The following is a 22,374-nucleotide window of genomic DNA, read 5'->3' on the forward strand; positions in this document are numbered from 1 at the left end:
TATAAAAAAAAATAAGACCTTTAAACAAAAAAAAAAATCATGGCATTTTAAATTTTGTCAATAAAACCAAACAAACCTGGGGCTGAGGGTATCGCTTAATGAAAGAAGACACAACGGTGTGAGTGAGGCCTTAAGTTGAATTTCCAATGCCACAAAAAAGGAAAATATATAAGTAAATAGCAACTAAATTGTGTTCACAAGAAGGTTCTTTATTTTTTGGTGTTGGGGATCAAGCCCAGGGTTTTGCGCACAACAAACACATGCTCTACCACTGAGCTACAGCTTCAACCCCAAAGGACTCTGTACAGACATTTTTGATACTTTCATAACTTATAGACTGAAAAAACACTTATTTATAAACTGACGGCGAAATGTATGCTGGTAATGTAGGTAAACCAGTCCCCAGGAAACAATGACAAATACCAGTTCTGCCGTGGAGCATGTGCCAATTTCTATGGTTTGGACAAGCTCATAACTGACAGCTGGCATGTTTTTACTGAAGATTTTCCATCAATGGGACATTCATGCTGGAATCTCTAACTCTCCGCACATACATGCCATGCTGTCCGAGTGCACATGCTTTCATTGTTTGGCTGAGTATGCCAAGGTGCCTGTGAAGAACCATTCATCTCCCAGGACAGGATGGAGGGCAAAGTCTGCTGAAAGATGTCACAACCAGGAAGAGAGAATGCAACCTCAGGCAACTCTGACTTATCTTTAGAAAACACTGAATTACAATGTTTTTAAATTTTAGCTTTGACAGTAATAGCGATTCCAAGTGTCATGGGTGCTTCGGAGATCGTGGCCATAGTGACCTCCACCGAATAAAAGTCATTCTAAGTCCAGTGCTTATCACAGGGCGGATGCATCCAGCTTGAGTGCCCGTAGAGTAACAATTATCCAAGACAGGGGCAACATCCAGTCCTTCAGCTGTGTCTCTGTCACCACATGAGAAGTCACAGGACTATGAGGCTTTCTTGAGCATCGAGACAATCTGGGAAAATTTTAGTCTCTGTGCGATATCCAGGGAACTCTCTCCATGCTGCAGAAAAAAGAAATCAGTGTCAATGAGGACTAGTCAGCCGTTTAGACAGACTATTCACTCAGGCTTTGTAGAGACTTTAAAAAGCCTTTTGTTCAAATAAATAAAGAAAAAAATAAAAAGAAATAAAAAATAAAAGACTGGAAAACATTCAGTACCCTACATGGGCAGCTGAATGATACCCTGTCTCAAAATTTACAAAGCAAAAGGGCATTGGTGATGGAGTCTATATTAAAATATTTAATCCTAAATATGAAAAGTACTAATACTTTTTAAATTCAAAAGTAAAATGAGTATGATCCTTCCTTCCTTAAGATGAGCAATTAATTTCCTGTGATTTGCCGGCGAGACGGTGAACTGAACTTCTACAGAAGGCCCAGATTAGAAAAGCTTGCCACTGGGTGGATCACAGTTGTTAGGTCCTTACCTTGTTCCTGATCATGGGGTCTGCATGGGCTCTCAGAAGCAGAGGGATGAGAGTCTGGTTCTTCATCTGGCATGCATAATGCAAGGCAGTGTAGCCATACTGAAACACAAAGGACCAACCGTGTAGTTCATTGGTCAGGCTGACCATAGACCTTGGCCCTCACTGCTAGAGCAACTGCTCACATTTTGTAGGAGACAACTAGCCACAGCCATTCTGTTAGCCAGTTATGGGCAGCTGTATTTCTTGTACTACAATCATTTTCTTCTCATCCTCACTATGTATATAAAAATCCAACAAGTCGTTGTTATCTTCTCCTTTCTTATTTTCTATTCTAAACCAAAATGTGCAACTTATAAAAAGATATTAAACTCATCTTCATTTAAAATAAGTAAAATATTATATTAAATAATGTAATCAATGGAAACAAGAATGAGGTAGACGTTTATCTCAGAACGATGGTAATACCCACAGAATACGTTAGGCATCACAAATAGGAGTTCAATTCTTTCTAAATCAAATTTCAACTTGCGCTTTTTTGATAAAACATGGGAAATCTAAAATTGTATCTAGCCAATATAAGAAAATTAAATAACAGGATAATAAAATTTCAGCTGACCCTGATCTTTAGCAGAAGTAAATCTGGAGTAAACAGTGAAAATAAAACCTTTCACTTCCTATAAGGAAGGAGCAAACTGATGGTATCTTGGTTATAGTGGCTCCTACCAACATTGGGGTATTTCTCTAAACTTTGACCTTATCTCCCTTCCATTTGTGAGAGAGACTTCTCTTTTAGTGATTATAGAGTCATGACTGGGGCAGCTATGAACATGTACTGAGCACTGACTACAGCCTAGTCATGCTTCTGAGGACTTTGCAGGAACCTGCCCTAGAAGGTCAGTACTAATGTCCAATTTACAACTAGGCAAATTGGGCAGGTGTGTAATCCCAGATATTCTTGGGGCTAAAGCTGAAGGGTCACAAGATCAAGGCCAGCCTAAATAACATAACAAAATGTTGTCTCACAACAAACAAACAAACAAAAAATCAAATTTAAGGAGGATATGTATATACCTAGCATGTATGATGTTCTGAGTTCAGGCCCCAGCACAATTTGTTTTAATCTCCATTTTATAGATGAGAAAATTGAGCCAGATTTTTTTTTAGTGTTCCAAGTCTACTTAACTAACAAGTGACAAGATTAAATGTGCAAATAGATTGTACCTATTAAATGAACCTAAAGCCACTGCCAAACTGTTAAGGGCAGTGTTTTTGTATCGTTTTCCATTGTCACTACAGTCCAATGCAGATTATTTTTAAATTCTCCTATTTTACGTTCATGAGTTTAGCGAATAATAACTTTGAAGTTACCTGATGGCAACGAGAAAAAAGAAAGCAAAACTATATGTCAACATCCAGAAAAATAAAGCTTGCAGCTATGCCAACAGCAAGTATTCTACCCAGGCATATCCTTTGAGTATTATTTGAAAATACAAACATACGCAGTCAGTAGCATTCACATCGACACCAGCATCAAGGAGCATGCGTACAAGATTCTCGTTCTGCTTCGTCTTTGATACCTGTTACAAACAGCAAGTAAAGAAGGTGTTTCAAGCCGGGCAGTGGTGGCTCACGCCTTTAATGCCAGCACTCGGGAGGCAGAGGCAGGTGGATCTCTGTGAGTTCGAGGCCAGCCTGGTCTACAAGAGCTAGTTCCAGGTCAGGAACCAAAAAGCTACAGAGAAACCTTGTCTCGAAGAATCAAAAAGAAAAAAAAAAAGGTGTTTCAGAAACATTTTGTACATCTTGCTTGGGACTGTTCCAATCAACTGACTTCAGGTTAATCCTAAATTCCTACTTCTTAAAACACACACACATGTATGCATGCATGCATATGCGCTTGTGAGAGAGCGTACATGCACACACACACACACAAACTACAGTATCAATTAAACCACAGTACTAAAGCTGTGCTTCATAAGACAAGCTTCAGAACCCAGGAATATGTTCAGAATTCACAGTCACAGGCCTAACCCTATTTCTAACACATCTTAAATGACATCTAGTTCCCGTCTTTCCCTTGTTGGCTCAAAATGTTCATAAATTCCCATTATTCTGGGGAAAATAGCTAAACTCTTGAGTGGCCCTAGGGCATATGGCCTTAGCATTTTTACATGTTTTACCTCCTGACTCCTGTATTCAAGTCACAATGGATTTTGTTAAGTCTTCATTTCCTACCAAGTGTCCTCCCTGCAGAGAATCACTTCATAGAATATTTCTTCAACTGAAAGTTTTCTTTGCATAGCAAACGTGTTTGTGATGTTCCCAATCCACAGCCCTCTTCTGTTGGCCAGGTGAAACCCTTTTTTTCTAGGCTTTTGTAATGTCTGTACACTCCGTGTCCCGGGCTTCAAGGTGATTTCCTACAAGTCCACGCATTTGATATCAACCAACTTCCCATCATGCTATAACTGATGAGGGAAAGGCAACTGCCCTTGCATTTCCCCCCAACTCCTGGCCTGTACAGAAGGGGTCATGATAAACATATGCTAAAGGACACAGGAAGTGAATGGCATAAGCTCAGGCTCCTTAGAAATGTGCTTTCTAGCTCTCTCGAGCCGGTTAAGATTCTGACCCCATTACAGTAGGAAACTCCTCCGACAGTTGGTCACCTGAGGAGACAAAGACCTTGCTGCTCACGCAAGCAAAGCCTGACATTTTTCCCCGCGCAACCTCAGAAGCTCCCCTTGGATGTCTTCCCCACCATGCTGTCCTTCCCTGTTGCCTTCCAAATTCTTTCTGCCTTGACTCTTCTCTGGAGTGACTTAGTCCTTTCTAGTCCATTCTCCTATAATTGTCTCATGCTGCCTATTCCTTAGGCAACACAAACTTACAATCCCAGGAACCATTAATATTGTGGTTCTGCAGTTACAGCAGGGCTACCGGTTACAGTCAGTATCTTACAGAGGCCTCCAGTTCCTAAGCCCTATTTACAAGCAGAGCTGTATAAGAATAAATTTGGGGGGGGGGGGGAAGCCCTAGGCATCATCTTGGAATGCTTTTCTTTAAAACTTCTTAATTGTAAGTGAATGTCAGATTCTTCATGCCCAGAAATTGCAAATGTTCAAATAATGTAAGACACACATTTTTTTTCAAAGAGCCTTCAAAGATGTGTGTTCAAATGGTGTGTTCAGAAGTAAATTAAAGAATTCTCAATATGTTTCTTAAATTCTATATCCTTTAAATACAAAATAACATTTTTAACTGGCAGAATTTACACTGGAACTTGTGTGTTAATAGGAATAACTAATGTCTATTGTCTACTAGCTATGTAAAGGAGACAGCATCGTCATTTCTTTATGTCGGGTAAGTGAAGCATTGTTTCAGGCCTCTCCATGATGGAAGTGCTCATGGTGGGCCCCAGATAGGAGAAACATGAACAAAGCAGTGTAGACCAGTCACCATGTTTGAAGAAAACAAAAGAACCAAATTTGACCTTCTTCTTAATAATTCTCACACTACCTATCTACTCATTTATTCAAGAAAATTATCCTGCCAAAGACCCATGCAAGTGTGATTCAGTTCCTTGAGGTGAAAGATTGGGTCAGAACCTCCAAAAATACCTTCTGTGTTTGCCAGCTTCCAAAGGCAGAGGACTTGGGATTTTTCCTCCAAATCACCACTAAGGTGCATCCTTAAAATTCAGAAACTTGGGGAGAGATGACATAAAGCAAAAATTTCAGCCAGTAATTCTGAGACTCTTGTGCTCTTAGGCGATGGAGGTGAACTCCCACTCCCAGTGTGACCAGCTGGTCACACCCTATAACTATTCTAGAATGCACAATGATGCTAAGACATGGCGTTTGTTAGGCTGACTAAAGCAAATGCATTTCTACCTACAATGTTCTCATTTATAAGAGGTCTGTTGAACTAGGACTCTACTGTGAGTCAAAGAACACTTACACAAACCAAAGGCTAATTTTATTGCCATTTCTTTACATCACACTGCCAAGGGAAACTTGATGACTCATTCCATGGCTCTCCTACACATCTGCCCCTTTGCCCTAGCAACAGTACTCACCATGAGGAAATATCCAATGAGCAAGACAGGCATTAAAAGGATAATGAGGAGATAATCGAAGAAGGTAAACCTCTTCTTCACAGCATAGTGCAAGCAGGTTCTCTCCTTCTACAATTAAGAAAAGGATTCTTTAGTTTAAATTTCATAGTTTTTAGATTACCATACAAAAAATTTAGTTCATGCATTTTTTTCTCATTTCTAAAGTAACCATTTCAAGTAGTGCAGAGATGATTATTGACATTGTGCCATATACCTTCAGGGATATATATATATATATATATATATATATATATATATATATATATATGGAGAGAGAGAGTGAGAGGAGAGGAGAGGAGAGGAGAGAGGGGGGGGGGGGAGAGAGAGAGAATTTTTAACTCAGGGTTTTGTTTACCAGAATGTTGAATTTGTGCACTATGAAGGAAAAACTAGGGAAAATCCAAAGTAAACAGCAGAGATGAGTATACATGCAAACCATCACCCGACAGATCCTCATGCTTGTTTAAGACAAGGATAGATAGATGATAGATAGATGATAGATAGATAGATAGATAGATAGATAGATAGATAGAATGATTGATTGAGGAGAGGTGGGGAATGTGCACCTCCAGGACCTCATAATTAAAGTAGGACAGAAATATGAACAAAGTATAAGGCCTACAGGCCGACATTGTTAGCTGGATTGCCAACCAAGCTAGCAGAGACAGAAAACAAGAGAGGTGAGTGACCACTGGGAGAAGCACTGTTCTCAAGTTATGTCTTATCTGTAAAAGTGTTGGTAAATAGTCAAGAATATAGTAATAGACTTTAAAATTATCATTATTGAACAGCCCAAAGTTTATTATGGACATTATGCTATTTTTCCTTTGTCTTATTAAATAAAAACATGCATATTATTCATTCAGTATTTTAATATTTCATATGTAACACTATATGCTTCTTTCATCTGTTTTCAAATGTGTATTTAGAATATATATATATCTTCCATGCCATCGATGTACTTAAGCATGAGTTTGTAATGGCTACTTGGCTTCTATCAAATAGCTCTTCTAACTTCTTTAGTCATACCTACTAGTAAGACTTTTCAAGCTGTTAAACTCTAAGTTCTACAAAAAATATTACCTAAATACCCTTGTTTACAAAGTCTTGTCAGAAATTCTAATCTGTTCTTTGCATAAGTTTCTATAAGTTGACCCCTGAAACAAAGATATAAGTGTGTATCACATAATGCTACCAAATTATGCTTCCGTGAAGTGATGATTTAAACCTCCTTCCCAGTCAACATTCCCAGTCAACATTCCTGGTCAACATTCCCGGTCAACATTCCTGGTCAACATTTCCTGTCAACATCCCCGGTCAACATGCCCGGTCAACATTCCCAGTCAACATTTGGCTTTCCTTTTTAATCCTAGCTGTTCCCCTTTGGTTCTGAAGCCTCCAAGACCACTGATAGCGCTTCCTTAAACACATCCTCTATGTTCCTGCATGCCTTCACGGAGCTTCTTCCTCATTAACTTCTTTGTCTCCAGCAGGTTTCATAGTAAAATCCTTAGGTTCACTAAACACACTCTACAATCTTCTGAAGACCTAGACATTACAACAGGATGCATCTGAATCTAAATATTGGAAGATGGTGGAGGAAATACAAGAACTAGAATCTCAAGGGAATGAACCAGGGAATGCTGAATAACAGCTGTCAAAATAGATGAATATGCCCAAAAATCTCTCATTTCTGTAGAATAAGAAAATAGTAAAATAGAAGCTTTACAAGCAGAATGGGGAGAAGTCCAGGGTCCACCCCAGGGAGATTGGTACGGTTAAGGGAGTTCTTGACCATCAATGAAAGGTAATAAGACAAAGCACTGTTGGACCAGAGTCATAATGTCAGACAGAGTTCAGAAAATCTATTCTACACTTTCAGTTATAACATTTTGTTAAAAAGAGGAAAAAATTGAGGAAAGAGATAAAAATTAAATGCCTTGCATCGGCAATAGAGGAAAGTGGGGTACTAAGAAAACCATCTAAGCTAAGCACTCGGGCACTTGCCCAGCAGAACCTCTAGCTTGCTAGGAAGACAGACCATCAAAATGGTACAGTGTTCAGCAGTGTAGAATTAGAGCCAGAGTCTGTAGAGGAACAGAGACAGAAGTTCTAAGTACATATCAGACTTTAGGAAAGACCCCCTGAGATGGCTAAGCATTCACAAGGGCACCTGTGAAGCACTTCTCACTGATGGCACCAGCTCCCTCAAAGGCTACACTTAGGGGTATGATTAGATAGATTTAGGAGTCCAATAAAAAATACTAAGACTCTAGGGTGGGTCAACAAGCAGGAAAGTGACCACGTTCAGAATATCCTTGTCCAGCTGTCTCTTTCTCTTTCTTGACCTTTATTTCTTTTTTATTTGAAGTCCAGTGTCAATTTAGCATGCCAGCTAAACAGATCTGTCCTGTTCTGTTCTGATTCCATCCTCTTGTTCTTTTTCTTTCTTCTGACTACACATACATCTTGCATGCCCACACACACCAATAATTAATAAATAATAATAATTTTCACTAATAAAATGAAAAAATAAAATGAACTGATGAAGCAAGAATTATATTTAAACAAAAAAGCAAGAAATATGGACAAACTGTAAGCTTCTCACGATGGACTGTGCCTGTAGCTGTAGACCCTATCCTCTGCAAAATAGTTTTTCTGTCAGCATTGATCACAGAGAACAGAACTAAAATTGCAAACATTATAACAAATACTGACAAAATTTAGAAAATTTATGGGTCATGAAAAATTTACATTCCACTGAAATGGAAAAATAGAAAAGAAATATAGGAATTTCTGTATTCTACCAAAATTAGACCAAGATGTGTTAAACAAGCGCATTTATAATAAGCAATGAGCTTGAAGCAATAATTTAAAAAAATAAATCTCTTGTCCAAAGAAAGACCTGACACACTTCTGTTCTGCATTTATCAAACATTAAGAACAATGAAGACTAATACTTCTCAAATTAGTCTCTAAAATAGAAAGGAAACACCAAGCCAGTATTATCCTGTTAATTAGACCAGATAATGATATCCCAAAAAAAGATAATTACAGGTCATTCTCATTGATGAATGTAGATGCAAAAGTCCTCAACAAAATGCTTGGAAAACCGGTGCAAGAGCACATCAAAAAGATCAACCACCATGATCACCTTGGATTTATTTCAGAAATGGTTCAATATACAGAATTAATAAATCAGTCCAAGGTCAAGAATCACATGACTACTTTAATGGGATGCACAAAAGGCTTTTGACAAAATCCAGGATCTCTGCATGTTACCAAGTCCTGAGGAACTAGAAACAGATAGGATGTATTCTCAGCATAATAAAGTCTACATGCCACAAACCTATGGCCAGCATTGTACTAAATGGGAGCAAACTTGAGTCAGACATAGAATTAAGATATCCACTTTCTTCAGTCTTATGCTGTAGTGCTTGAAATCTTGGTAGAACAATAGAACAAAAGAAGCAATAAAACGAATATAGGTAGGAAAGGAACAAGTCAAGGTATCATTATTTGCTAATGGTATGACTCCATAAGGAAGAGAGCCTAAAGATTTCAATATGAAGCTCTTAAGCCCAATAAGCACTTCCATTACAGCATTGTAGCAGGGTACAAAATTAATGTGCAAAACTCAGTAGTCTCCCGACCAATCAATGCCAAATATGAGAAAAATATCAAGAAAACTATCCCACTTGCAATTGTATAAAATAAATATTTGAATAGACCTAACAAAAGAATTAAGAGGTCCCATCTGTGCTCTGCATGGTGCCAGGGATTCACTCAACTTGGGGGTGAGGGAATGAAGCATAGATAGACACACATACAGAAAAACTGGGATGGTGAGATCTGGGCTCTTGAAAAAGAGAAGCCACAGCAACCCCAGAAACTCAATGTGTTTATTATACACTGTTGAACATGGAAGAGGGGTTATTGCATACAGCTAAACAAGGAGGCAGGGTTGTTATATACAGCTGAACAAGGAGGCAGGGTTGTTATAAACATCTGAACAACAAGGAGGCAGATTTAGTTCATCTTGGTAGGAGCAGTCTCTGTAAAAGAGCAATCTTCAGTTAGTGGTGCTGGGAGTTATTGTGGACATCGTCTGTATACTTTGTCAATATCCACAGCTGGACTTAAGGAAGGTTTTGACATCCTTCCAAGCCTCACTACGGGAAGGCTTTGCCACTCTACTAAAGCACTGATTGGGGTCTTTGACATGGCTGTACCAACATCAACAATATATATATTCATTTTCCCCTCCCCCTGTATATATTTTACATACAAACTTTAAAACACTAGAAAGAGACGTTGAAGATGACACAAAGAGATGGAAAGATCTCTCATGTTCATAGAGTTCATTGTGACCGTGATATGTATCATATTGTATTATGAAAAACAATTTATATATTCAATGCAATTCCCATCAAAATTCCAATGTCATTATTCAAATAAACAGAATACAAATCCTAAAATTGAAATAAAAGCACACACACACACACACACACACACACACAAATCTCAGGCAACCAAAGCAATTCTGAGCAAAAAAAGAATAGTGCTATAGGTGTCACTAAACCTGATTTCAAGTTATCCTACAGAGCCACAGCAAAGAAAGCAGTATATGTGGTACTGGTATAAAAACCACCAAGTAGATCAATGGAATAGAAGAGAAAGTCCAGGGCTGGAGAGATGGCTCAGAGTTCAATTTGCAGCAACCATGTGGTAGCTTAGAACATCTACATGGTGCTCCTGTGCCCTCTTCTGGTAAGCAGCCATAATACAGGTAGAACATTATATACTTAATAAATAAATAAACCTTGAGAGAGAGAGAGAGAGAGAGAGAGAGAGAGAGAGAGAGAGAGAGAAAGAGAGGGTTCAGATACAAATTCCCACAACCACAGATACCTGATTATTGTACAACATGCAAAAAATATACAATGGAAAAAATACAGCCTCTTCAACAAATGGTTCTGGTAAAATTGGGGGCATACTTACAGAAGAATAAAGCTACATTCCTGTCTTTCACACTGTACAAGAATGACATCCAAAGAGAACAAAATACCTTAATGCAAAAGAATTTATGTCATAATATTCTAAGTGGTAAAATGCTGTGGAATACTCCTTCTGTACACTGTGAAGATTTCTCACTCGAATTGATTTAATAAAGCACTAGGCAGGAAGAGATTGAGTGGAAACCCAGACTAGGAGAATTCTTGGAAGAGGAAGGGCGGAGTGAGGAGTCACCAGCGGATGAGAGAAGCAAGATGGAAATGCCCTACTGAGAAAAGGTGACCAGTCTCAAGGCTAAGCATAAACAGAAATATGGGTTAACTTAAATGTAAGAGTTAACTAGTAAAACACCTGAGCTATTGGCTGAAGATTTATAAGTAATATTAAGCCTCTGTGTGTTTATTTGGCACTGGGTAGACAGGACATGAAAACTCTGCTTACAGTAAAGTAGAAAACACACCTTAATATGTAGACGTAGGCAAAGACTTTCCAAATAAGATTCTGGTTGTGCAAGAACTAATGACAACAATTGACAAGTGGGGCCTCCTGAAATAAAAGCGCTTCTTCATGGCAGAGGAAAGAATGGATCAAATAAAAATGCAGCCTACAAAATGAGACTGAGTATTTTTTTTCTAACTCTACAACTGACCGAAGATTGATATCTATAATTCACAAAGAACTAAAAAACCAAAATGGTAAGAAATTAAACTACTCAATCAATAAAGGGAAAACTGAAAAGACAGACTGTTCTCAAAAGATGACTTATAAATGTTCAGAAAAAAGTGTCACTAGCCACAAGAGAAATGCAAAGTAAAATTCTATTAATGTTCTATCTCTCTCTGTCAGAACAACAGTCCCTAGGAATACAAATAAGTAACAATAAATACTGGCAAGGATGTGAACAAAAGGGAACCCTAATACAGCATGGGAATTGTACCTAGTCTAGCCACTGTGGGAAGTCAGTATACAGGTACTTACTCTCTCAAAACACACACACATAGCCACATGGTCCAGCTAACCCACTCCTGGGTATTACCTAAAAACTCCAAATCATCACAGGTACAGTGCTTGCACAACATGTTTACTGCAGCACACTTTATGATAGCTAAGTTATCAAACCAAATGAAATGCCCATCACCAGTGGGACAGGTGAGCCAAATGTGCTTCATACGCGTAATGGAATGTTACAGCCTTGAAGGAAAATGAAGTCATATCATTCACAGGGAGATGGATGCCACTGGAGAGAGAAGTGGACTAAGTCAGATGCAGAGAAACATCCCACTTTCTCACATTGTGGGTCACAGATTTATGAAAATACATACAGCTGTGTACAAATATTTGAGATGAAAATAAAACAAAATTGTCTTGGGGAGCAAAGGAGAGGAACAGGGGAGGAAAGAAGGCAGGATGGAGAATGTGCTAAAAGACACAACAGACGAGTGAAAATGCTCTCATGTTACCCAGCACCAGGTACATGAACACGTCAGTGAAAAATAAAAATTAAAAATAAACCCAATCTATATTAAAACAATGGGTAAAAATCTAAATAATGACAGGCACAGTGTTTCATTTCCTCCATTATCTCTGTAATACTGAGGAGAGCAAGGAGACAGGTTGGAGGGAGCAGAACAGGCCAAGTAGAAGCTGCTTACAGCTTCTGTCCCAGTCCTGTCACAAAGTCCCCCGGTTCTGTTTGCTTGCTTCGGTTTATTTACGTATTTTAAACTTATTTTATTTGCTCTTCTTTTGATAGACACCAGATAATAGAAGAGAAACTACATTGCTCATTATAGTCACACACTCTTTTTTGCTTTATACAAGTTGTAAATATCTCTATGTGGATAAAATGTTCGGCTAAAGGCATATTCCAGAATGTTGGTGTGTATTTTTCCAGGTTACGGCTATAAGAAATTATATAATGGAAACTCTTCCAACCCCATTAGGCCATCATCACACAGCAAACTCACCAAGTTTTTCAGGTTGACATCAGCATTTCTCTTTAAGAGGAAGGAGACGATTCTCACGTGGCCTCGCCTGCAGGCGCAGATGAGGGGAGTGTCTCCGTTGAAGCCATCTTGAACATCCACATAATGGTTGTCTTGTTTTACCCACCTCCACACTTGCCCCAAGTCGTTCTGGTAGGCTGCCTGGCAGATGGGCTGAGTCAAGAAGAGCAGAATAGTTCGTGAAATACGGGCATGAACCACTGAGAAGAACAAAAACAACAACAACAACAAAAACCACTACTCTAAGTGTACAAAACATCCATGAAGATCTGCTTACATTTTCCAAAATGGCTTGAGAGGTGGAATAGACAAAATGCAAATGGACAAATGAGTAAATAAAAATGGGTGAAATACTATGAATCTTGTTCACAGAGGAAGCTTTTATGTCATGACTGCAAATGAAGAAGAGCTTTTCAGAAAAAGCAACTTCTGGCTAGAGTAGAATTATGCATAGGGAAGGAAAGAGTTCAGGGCAGCGATGGGTGATGAAGATCCCAAGTGACTTTCTCTGCAGCTGGTAATTTGCCACCAAGCCTGATGACCTGAGCTCTAACCTAAGAATCCACAGGAATAAGGGGAGGACCAGCAAGTCATCTTCTGACCCCTATCCACCCCTGCCCTGTAGCGTAGGTTGCTCTCTCACACACACCAATAAGTCAACATAAAAAATAAATGTGGACTGCAGACTCTCCTGCCTTTGGATGAAGATTACCACAGTATCTCTCGGGGGACGTCTAGACCCTGGTCTCATCTGGGGCTATATCATCGATTCCACCTGGCATCAAATTCCTTGAGCTTAGTTGGCACTGGCCTCCCAGGCTCTGCAAACCTACAAGCTGCCACTGTGGGGCTTTTCAGCCTCTGATTGTGTAAACTAATCTAATAAGAATCCCCTTAAATATTAGGGATGCATTCTATTGGTTCTGTGCTTCTGGATAACTAAGTCTTCTCTGAAGAGACTGGGAGCAGGTAACTTGGAAGGTATAACTCTTGTCAATTTTTAAAATAATTTTACAACAGTTTACCTTCTTGCTTCTCCTTAAATTATCATGGATTTCCTAATGCTGGGCTGTATTCCAAACAGGACACCAGCTCACTGGTGATTAGTGGCAGTTGTTTCCAATTCTCCATAATTCCCACAACTCCTCATTATACCACACCTAGTCCACTTCAAATATTCATGTTGCGTGCCTGGCTCCAACTTCAAAGATGAAAATCCCTCTTCTTGGATTCTTTAAAAATCTTTGCAGATTAAAGATAGGAAGACCACGAGACATAATTATCTTGAGAGTTACTAGGGGCTTTCTCAGTCTGCATAGGGAATATTACTTAAATATGGCCTGCTCTTACCTTTAGCCTCTCTTAGGCTTCCTGTAATCCGAACACAGTTTCTGTTTTTTTGAAAAGTAAAGCGTTAGATAGAGGCCAGGAGTAGCTCATTGTTCGAGCTGAGGCTGAATGTATGCAAAGCCCTGGGTTCACTTTTGTGTGTGTGTGTGTGTGTGTGTGTGTGTGTGTGAGAGAGAGAGAGAGAGAGAGAGAGAGAGAGAGAGAGAGAGAGAGAGAGAGAGAGGGAGAGAGGGAACAAAAATAAGCAAACAAGCAGTGAAACAGTTCCCTCACTATGATGGTTCGAATGAGAACATCCCCCATAGATTCACATATTTGCATACTTAGTCCCCAGTTGGTGGACTATTTGGAAGGATTAGGAGGTGTGGCCTTTTTTGAGTAGGTGTTGTAGGAATGTGACAGACAGCCTTAATCTGATGGCACTGTGTTATTGCCTGCTCTGTCCCAGTCAATTAGTGACACTCCCTCCAGAGTGCTCAGACCTGGGAAATAACTTACACATAACTCCCCTGTGATGGCTAAAGGAACTTAATATGGTACCCGGCATCCCTAGGAGCCCTGCAATAACTGGGAGATCCTATGACCTGCAGGTAGCAAAAGACTAGGCTAATGGTGCTCCTGCTTGGGGTATCTAACCCTGCCTATGTCAACATGCTCTTTCACTCCTTGCTTATGCCATGGGACTGATGTAGGAGGGTCATCGGTCTATGTGTTGCTTTCATTGGTTAATAAAGAGACTGCCTTGGCCTTTTAATAGGGCAGAAAATTAGGTGGATGGAGTAGACAGAACAGAATGCTGGGAAGAAGGGAAGTGAGGCAGATGCCATAGTTCTCCTTCCCGAGATGGACGCAGGTTAGAATCTTTCCTGGTAAGCCACCACCTCGTGGTACTACACACATTATTAGAAATAGGTTAATCAAGATGTGAAAATTAGCCAATAAGAGGCCAGAACTAATGGGCCAGGTAGTGTTTAAATGAATATAGTTTCGGTGTAATTATTCTGGGGCTAAGCTAGCCGTGCGGGAGCCGGGCGGGATGAAAAGCAGGCTTGCTTGCCTCATCACTACATAGGACTGGGGTGAAATGGTCTTTTTATTACTATGCAAACAGAAAGAGAAACTACTGAGGGAAGTAAAAATATGTTCTTGCCCAGCTGTGGACTCCATAGGTAATTGTAATGTACACCTTTGATATCCACCTTTATAAACCCCTCCTTTAGCCCCCTTAGGTGTGGCATATTGTTCGGCTCTAAAGCTGCTGTCCTTCTGCTAGCAGGAAGAATAAATTCATTTAATTTAAATTTGAATAGAGTCTAAGACTTTGGTCTTTTCCAGTGGATTCAAACTATGGCCGTGTGGCCTTATTGGAGGAGGTGTATCCCTGGCAACGGCTTTACGAGGTTTTCTCTCTGCCTGTTGCCTACGTATCATGATGTAGCTCTCAGCTGCTACCCCAGAGCCATGCACACCGCCATGACGATAAGGGACTGACCCTCTGAAACTGTGAGCAAGCCCCTAATCAAATGCTTTCTTGAGTTGTCACAGTCATGGTGTCTCTCCACAGCAATAAACAGCGACTAAGACACTCACTGTTCTGTATGGTTCAGTTTGGTCTCAAATGAGCCAGATTGTTAAGCATGTAGTGAACGAAACGAAAAGAACAAACACGCAAGTAGCAGACAGAAGCAGGGTGTAGCTAGCAAAAGATTAAATCAGGAGTTCACGTCCGAGATGGCTGAAGTGGACTGATCGAAAGAACAAATCAAGGTCACTCTATGGCAAAAAATTGACTGAAGAAGCTCCCAACTGAGCTCTCTCCCCACAAGTGAGCTTAACTTCCGGTTTCTGTTTGTTTCCCACCTATGCGAAGGCATTTTATGCCATGGGGATAAGCAACAGTAACTTCTTATGGAAATTATTTACCTTCTAGTTGTCCTCAAAGACACCATGTTTAATCCGTGGCCTGTCTTGCTGTTCTTTCTGTGATAGAGCCAGCTGAGCCAAACTGTCCCTGGAGTAGGGTTCTTGGAGAACACTTAGGGACAAGTGTGGGAGGGTCAACCCCACTTCAGGGGTCAGCTCCTCAATGATCTTAAACAGCACCGGTAATTTTCAGCCACCTAACTGAAATCCACAAGAACCCACAAGTAATCTCCAGCATGAGCGCCCCCTTGCCCTCCTGTCTAACTGCTTCTCCTACCAGTTCCTTACCTTCCCTTTTGGTCCAAGTTAATCAGTTCTGTTTGCTGTGGTTTAAATGTATCCTTCACAGTTTTTTTTTTTAATCAGGAATATGATCCCCAGTGTGGTAGTTTGAATGTAATTGTCCTCCTTAATCTCCTAGGGAGTCTCACTATTAGGAGGCGTGGCTTTGCTAGAGTGGGCATGGCCTTAGTGGAGAAAGTCTATCATTGTGGGGGTAGGCTTTGAGAGTTCCTACTCAGGATACCACTGCCACAGTCCACTTCCCGTTGCTCAAAATCTCAGTTATTTCTCCAGCACCACATCTGCCTGCATGCCGCCACACTCTCCACCATGGTGATAATGGACTGAACCCCTGAAACAATTAGCCAGCCACCCTGACTAAATGTTTTCCTTTATAAGAATTGCCATGGGCATGGTGTCTCTTCAAAGCAACAGAAACCCTAAGACACCCAGTATGGTGATGCTGAGCGATTGGCACAAATTTGGATTTTTGGGTTGCGAGGACGTGATGCTCGTGGACTAGAACTGTTACTTCCTTATTTTGGCAGTGGGTTGGTTCCTTATATTTTAAAAGGTCAGTCTGCTTCTAGCTTGTTCGTTCTCCCACCCTATCTTTATCTTTCTGCCATGGAACAATGGAGTCCTCATCAAGTACTAACCCCTGACCATACACTGCTTCCTTTTTCTAATGGTGAGCCAGTTCATTGTGAATTACAAATCTGCAATTGTCACATCACCTAAAAACAGACCATCGGTGTCCTTGGCAGTCATCTCTCCAACTAGCCTGCTAGCAGCGTGAGCGCCATTACCGTTGTCCACACTTTCTCGTTGCATTCCCAGAATCCGCAAAACCACCCTCTAAGGTGAGCAGCATTTTTTGTCCTCGCTGCACACAGGTGAAACTGGGAGAGATTGTTTTTGTAGCCCAAGTCTCACAGTTCATAAGTGATAGAGACATGAACCAGACTCTGGATCATAACTGTCATTCATTCAGCCTCTAGATATTGCCATCTTAAGTGTGTCTCTGGCTGTAAGACTTGCTGACAAGAGTAAGCTTCAATTTGCACCCTCAGGATTTTCCTAACAAAAACACTTCAGCCAAGCTACAGTTCTCTCTACTGAGAACTGTCCTCTCAGGCCACAGGTCTGCTAGCATTTGGCTGTACATTCAAAGGCTTTGCCAAAACTGACCTAGAACTAGTCATGTCTGAGATAAAAAGATATGCTGGGTATGGAGGCATATGTAATCATAGGACTCAGGATATAGAAGCAGGAGGAACAAGAGTTTGAAGCCAGACTAGATTCTATAATAAATCTGAAGTCAGCCTAGCTACACAGAGACCCTGTCAAAAAAAAAAAATACCCTGTAGTAGAAACCAGAAACAGATACAACCTAGCAAAATAGGAAAGCCTCAAGAAACAGGTAAGATTTAGAATAATTTAGATATACTGATCATTATGCAATCATCAGTTTCATATGTCAGGGCAGGAACCATCTTTGAACAACTAGAATCAGGGAGAGGAAGTTGCAATAGGAAAACAGCCAGCAAAAGCGAGTAAGTGTATAGCACATAGAGTCCAACCAGAAATCTGCACATTTTGGTGAGACATGGTGTTGTCCGGTGATTACAAATCCAAGCTTCAGATGTGAACGTCCTGTGTTCTAAACTTCACTCCCCTACTTAGCAAACGTGTTATTTGGACAGCTCACCTGAACCCTTTAAACACTTGTGCTGAGTTTCCTCCATCCACTAACCATTCCTTCTGCATAATGCTACAGAAAGAATTAAACCTGACTGTGTGGACGAAGCATTTTGCTCAGGACTGACTCACCCGAAACCCTCAATTAGTGCTAGATACTTTTCTAATTATTGAAGCATACGGATCCAATTAAGATGAGCAGAAGTGATTATGAAATAGGAGATGATTGCTGAAAGAGAGTGCAGAAATAACAGGACAGGGGCAAAAATGGATTAGCATGATGACCCAGAAGGAAAATTCTGACTCCAAGGCCAAAGTGATGGAAAAAGGACAGATAACTCAGTAGAGAGAACTGTAGCTTGGCTGAAGTGTTTTTGTTAGGAAAATCTGGTTTGGTCACCGCATTTTATTGTAATAGGTATTTGTCTTAAATGTATAGATTGGTAAACATAATTAGGCAAAGGAATAACATTGATGTTTGCCTAGATGAATGGGCTAATGACATAGGAGTTAAGGGTGGAGACAGGGTAGAAGAGACTCCTGGACCATGGGGCCAGGGAACTGGTGCATTCCTAATTACTAGTGTCTGTTTGGGCTGAATGAAAACTGGAATGGCTTTAATCATCAGGAGTAGAATCACAGTCGTAAACGACAGCTGACTGGGCTGGTGTGGCAGTTTCTTCAGCAAATCTATGGTTGGAGAAGGGTGGAGTGAAGGAGCCTGGAGTAGAGTTGGGAAACCCGTCTGTCTCATGGGAAAATGCTGGTTTACCATTTTATGCGTAAATTAGCAATGTGGAGAAGGGTGGACTTGCAAGAAAGAAACCAGCAGAGGGGGTGAGAGCAAAGTTAGGCCTAGCAGGAAGGGGAGCAAGAGCAAGGGGCACATGCTAGGAAACCATGAAGCCAAATTTAAACTATGGAGGAATCGGCTCTATGCTTTCCTTTGAGACATACCAAAATTAATATTGTCCATAGGAATTAAGAGACTAGGAGCTAGACAGATCCCCTGGTAGGCAGAGGGATGGGTAAAGCGCCAATGATTAGGTAATAAAAGTGACAAATTTCCAAGATGGCTGACTTCCTCCTGAGATAAAAGCCTGCCGCCTTAAAACAAGACCTTGTATGCTTTTGTCTCCCGCCAGCAGACCCCCTTCTGTGACCTGGCTCAACAAGCTCAGAGCAGACCAGGAGTTGTTACACAACAGCTGTGGGCCAACCAACCATCTTCAGAGACTGTCAAATGACCCAGCTGTTGAGGAGGGACTGGATTCTTGGCTTCCCAAGCCCCACTCCTCCACGTCCCCTCCTGCCTGTCCCCTTCCCCACTGTGTCATCACCCCTCAAGACCCTCATCTCTCCATTCCCCATCCCACCTCCCACCCCCCAATTCCCCCACCTCCTCTCTGCAGAGGGTCTGTTTCTCTGGCTGTTGGCTACATGAGCATGGATTTTCCCTTGAGCAAATGCCTTCCTACAGACTCTGCTGCTGTTTGTGGTGTTTGGGATGTCTCACCTGTCACCTGTTGCACTCGGGATGTTTCCTGCCTTTTAATTCTTTAACCAGCAGAGAAAATGAACCCAGTCCAGACCCCTACACTGTGCCAACACCACACCTTGCCTTTCTTGTAGCAAACTGCAAAATTCTGACCAGAATATTTTTCATTGTCTCTGTGTTTCAGGGGTTCTCCAGTTTGATCATTTTGCATAACAGAATAAAATAGACACAGAGGGCACCAGTCCCTAGGTGTGCATAAGATTTCTTTCCTCTAACAACAAATAGGCTATTCTAAGACAACGACATTCTTAAAATTAAAAATAGATAGATAGATAGATGGATAGATAGATAGATAGATAGATAGATGATAGATAGATAGATAGATAGATGATAGATAGATAGATAGATAGATAGATAGATAGATAGATAGACAGATAAAATTTGTTGAAAAGTTTAAAGTGGAAGACCACTCCGAAGGTTTTCCTAGACACAAACTATTTTGTATTTAATGTAGAGAAAAGTTAAGAGGAGAAAAATGGCCAGTGTTTTAAAGGACAATGGGCTTAGGCTAGTCTGGTTTTAGGGAAATCTGTGGGGCGCTTTTTATATATTCGCATTTGAGGAATGAACAAATCTCTGAAGAGCTGGCTGAACTATGGTGGTAATTGTAAAACATAGCTCGAGTCCCACTATTGAGCCATTAGTTCAGAATACTTGGGAATCTGGTGAAAGCACTGTGGCTGTCTCGAAGTTCTCTAGGAGATGTTGGTGCTCAGAGGGTTGAAAACCCCTGTAAGGTGAGCAGAACGGTTTCCATAACGGAAGGGAGCAATGACAGAACACCACAGCTTGTAAAGTCACACCAGCCGAGGACTGTTCAACAGAGTTACATCCGCAGCCCCAGTATCAAGTGAGATCTCTCCCCTGACATCAAAGAGAGATTCTACAAGTTGAGAAATCACTTGCCAAAATCAAAAACATCTTATTTCTGCAGTGACTAAGATTTCATCAGTGACTTAAGGGCTTCAGACTGCCAATCCTGAAACAGATTACTGAGAAAAATAACAGGGAGGGGCCTAAAACCTGCCTCCCCTTGCAGTACAGCAAGAGTATTTGCTTCAGCCATACTCCACACTGTTTGCGATTAACACTAATTTGAGTTGCGTATTATTGCCTATGAGATCCTTCAGAGGTATTTGTATATGGATATACTTTAGATTACATAGAGAATTTCGTGTTAACATAATTATTTCCTAGTCCTATTCCCTTGGCAGTGAACTAAATAAATCTTTCTTTAAAAAAAAAATTTTACAGCAGGAAAGTAAAAACGAAGCTCCTATTTATTTTGTCCTTGAGATGGCTGAAGGGTTAAGCATTGAAGTGACTTTGCGAACTGTTCGCACTCCTCTACTTGGAGGTAGTTAAACGTGCCTGCCTTGGCCTGTACTTGCCTTGACCTAACTGCTTGACAGAGCAGCACCAAACTGACAGGCGATTGCACTGCTTTGGTCTCTGATAGACACTCAACAAACCACAGCCGTTCCCATGACCCAGGCTACTCACAGTACCATTTCATAACCATTGCCATATTCACAGAATCGGAGGGCCAAAATGTCTGATCTTAACCTGCCTTTGCACAAGACTGGGGTTATCTCCATGCAAGTAAGAGTCTGAAAGACATCCTCCTTAAGCAAGAGTTCTGTCTCTCAGGACAGTAGTGAGCTAGTCACACCCACCGGAGTTATTTGGGATCCCCCTCTTCAAAACCAGTTTTCTGAACCCTACATGAGCAAGATCAGAACTCCGGAGTGGCTGTCCTAGAAGCTTCACTATAAATAAATTTCTCTTGCTCACCCTTAAATAATTTACCAGAGTGGAGCCTTACTACTTTGTATGTTTTGCCGTCCTCACGTATATGTGACCTCTTCATGAGATCAAAATTACTGAGCAAGACTTTCCCAGAACAGTGAGATGGGCAAACTGTGCATTTACTCAAGAAACACACACACCTACATGCACACACTCATGCTCACACACGCACATTTGAAGTGGGTGCCAAACAACTACCTTTCAGGCCGGAAGATCAACTCAAAGAGGTTCCTCTGAGTTTGGAGAATGGAATGCAGATTAGCAAGTTGATTGTGTCAGAGAGGGAATGAGTTGTGAAAAATAATATAATAATAATAATAATAACATCACTGTACCTCTGATACTCTTGTTCAAACATCACCCTTTGAAGCATTACAAATGTATTTGATTGTAGTAAGTTACTTTCAATGTGGGAAAATGTCACGTCTATGAGTTATGAAAAGGAAATAATCAAAATATCAAAACTGCACTGCCTGTCACCTCCTCTCCATGGTGATAATCTGGATTAATAATTGCCAGAGGTGAACTCCTTTCACACACAAGATTAAATGGTTTATGGATTCTAGAGAAAAGTCTGCCAATTTTTGGCTTTTTAGGAAATCCAATTAGGTACAAGTTCCTCTTGTCCTCCGGTGTGAACCGAGATACAACATAACTGCCACTCCATTTTCAAGGTTTCAGATGACCTCTGCAATTAATATATATCCCATCTAGCTAAAACTTTAGTATTTCAAACTAATTTGTTTTAAAATATTAAAAAAATACTAAAAATCCTAGCACACAGGAACTTTTCTGACTTAACACTCACAAGGAAAGTTAAAGAGAATTGAAAAGAAGGCATAAAGACAGGGTTAGAAAGTTATATGTAGCCGCTTTGGATCTCTATGTTCAGAAAGACAACATACCTCAGAATACAGGATTCCCATGCCCGTCCTTCCTGCCTTTGCTCCCCGTCTACAGTGCAGTAGTGAATCTTCTGGAGGTGGTTTCAATTCACATTAAGTTTCTTCCCGGAAAGAAATGTCCCGAGAAGTCCAAAGCGGTGGCAAGCCCTCTCTTTCCACACCTGGGAGTGCCTTCCCAGCCGTCTGTGACAGCAACACACCTTGCAGAGAGACTGGCTGATGAAGCAAAGGCATTGGC

At 40.6% G+C, this 22,374-nt stretch overlaps 1 protein-coding gene across 1 annotated transcript; it reads right to left on the bottom strand.

The window, feature by feature from the left end:
* Window positions 1-66: 66 nt before the first annotated feature.
* Ankrd22 (ankyrin repeat domain 22) lies at window positions 67-22,374 on the bottom strand. The gene is made up of 6 exons (XM_075973862.1): window positions 22,137-22,374; window positions 12,570-12,761; window positions 5,548-5,655; window positions 2,969-3,046; window positions 1,470-1,568; window positions 67-1,042 (listed from the first exon to the last, which is right to left on the bottom strand). The coding sequence occupies exons 1-6, from the start codon at window positions 22,155-22,157 to the stop codon at window positions 965-967; spliced, it is 576 nt and encodes a 191-aa protein (XP_075829977.1). The 5' UTR covers window positions 22,158-22,374; the 3' UTR covers window positions 67-964.

This window comes from Microtus pennsylvanicus, chromosome 5 (assembly GCF_037038515.1).
Source record: "Microtus pennsylvanicus isolate mMicPen1 chromosome 5, mMicPen1.hap1, whole genome shotgun sequence".
In the NCBI taxonomy this organism is placed as follows: Eukaryota; Metazoa; Chordata; class Mammalia; order Rodentia; family Cricetidae; genus Microtus; species Microtus pennsylvanicus.

Coding starts and splice junctions, on each gene's coding strand:
- Ankrd22 (XM_075973862.1), bottom strand. CDS start 22,157: ATGGGAATCCTGTATTCTGAG. Junction 1,569..2,968: donor ATGTGAATGCTACTGACTGC/GTATGTTTGTAT, acceptor TTTGTGTTTCAG/TATGGCTACACTGCCTTGCA. Junction 1,043..1,469: donor ACCCCATGATCAGGAACAAG/GTAAGGACCTAA, acceptor TTTTTTCTGCAG/CATGGAGAGAGTTCCCTGGA.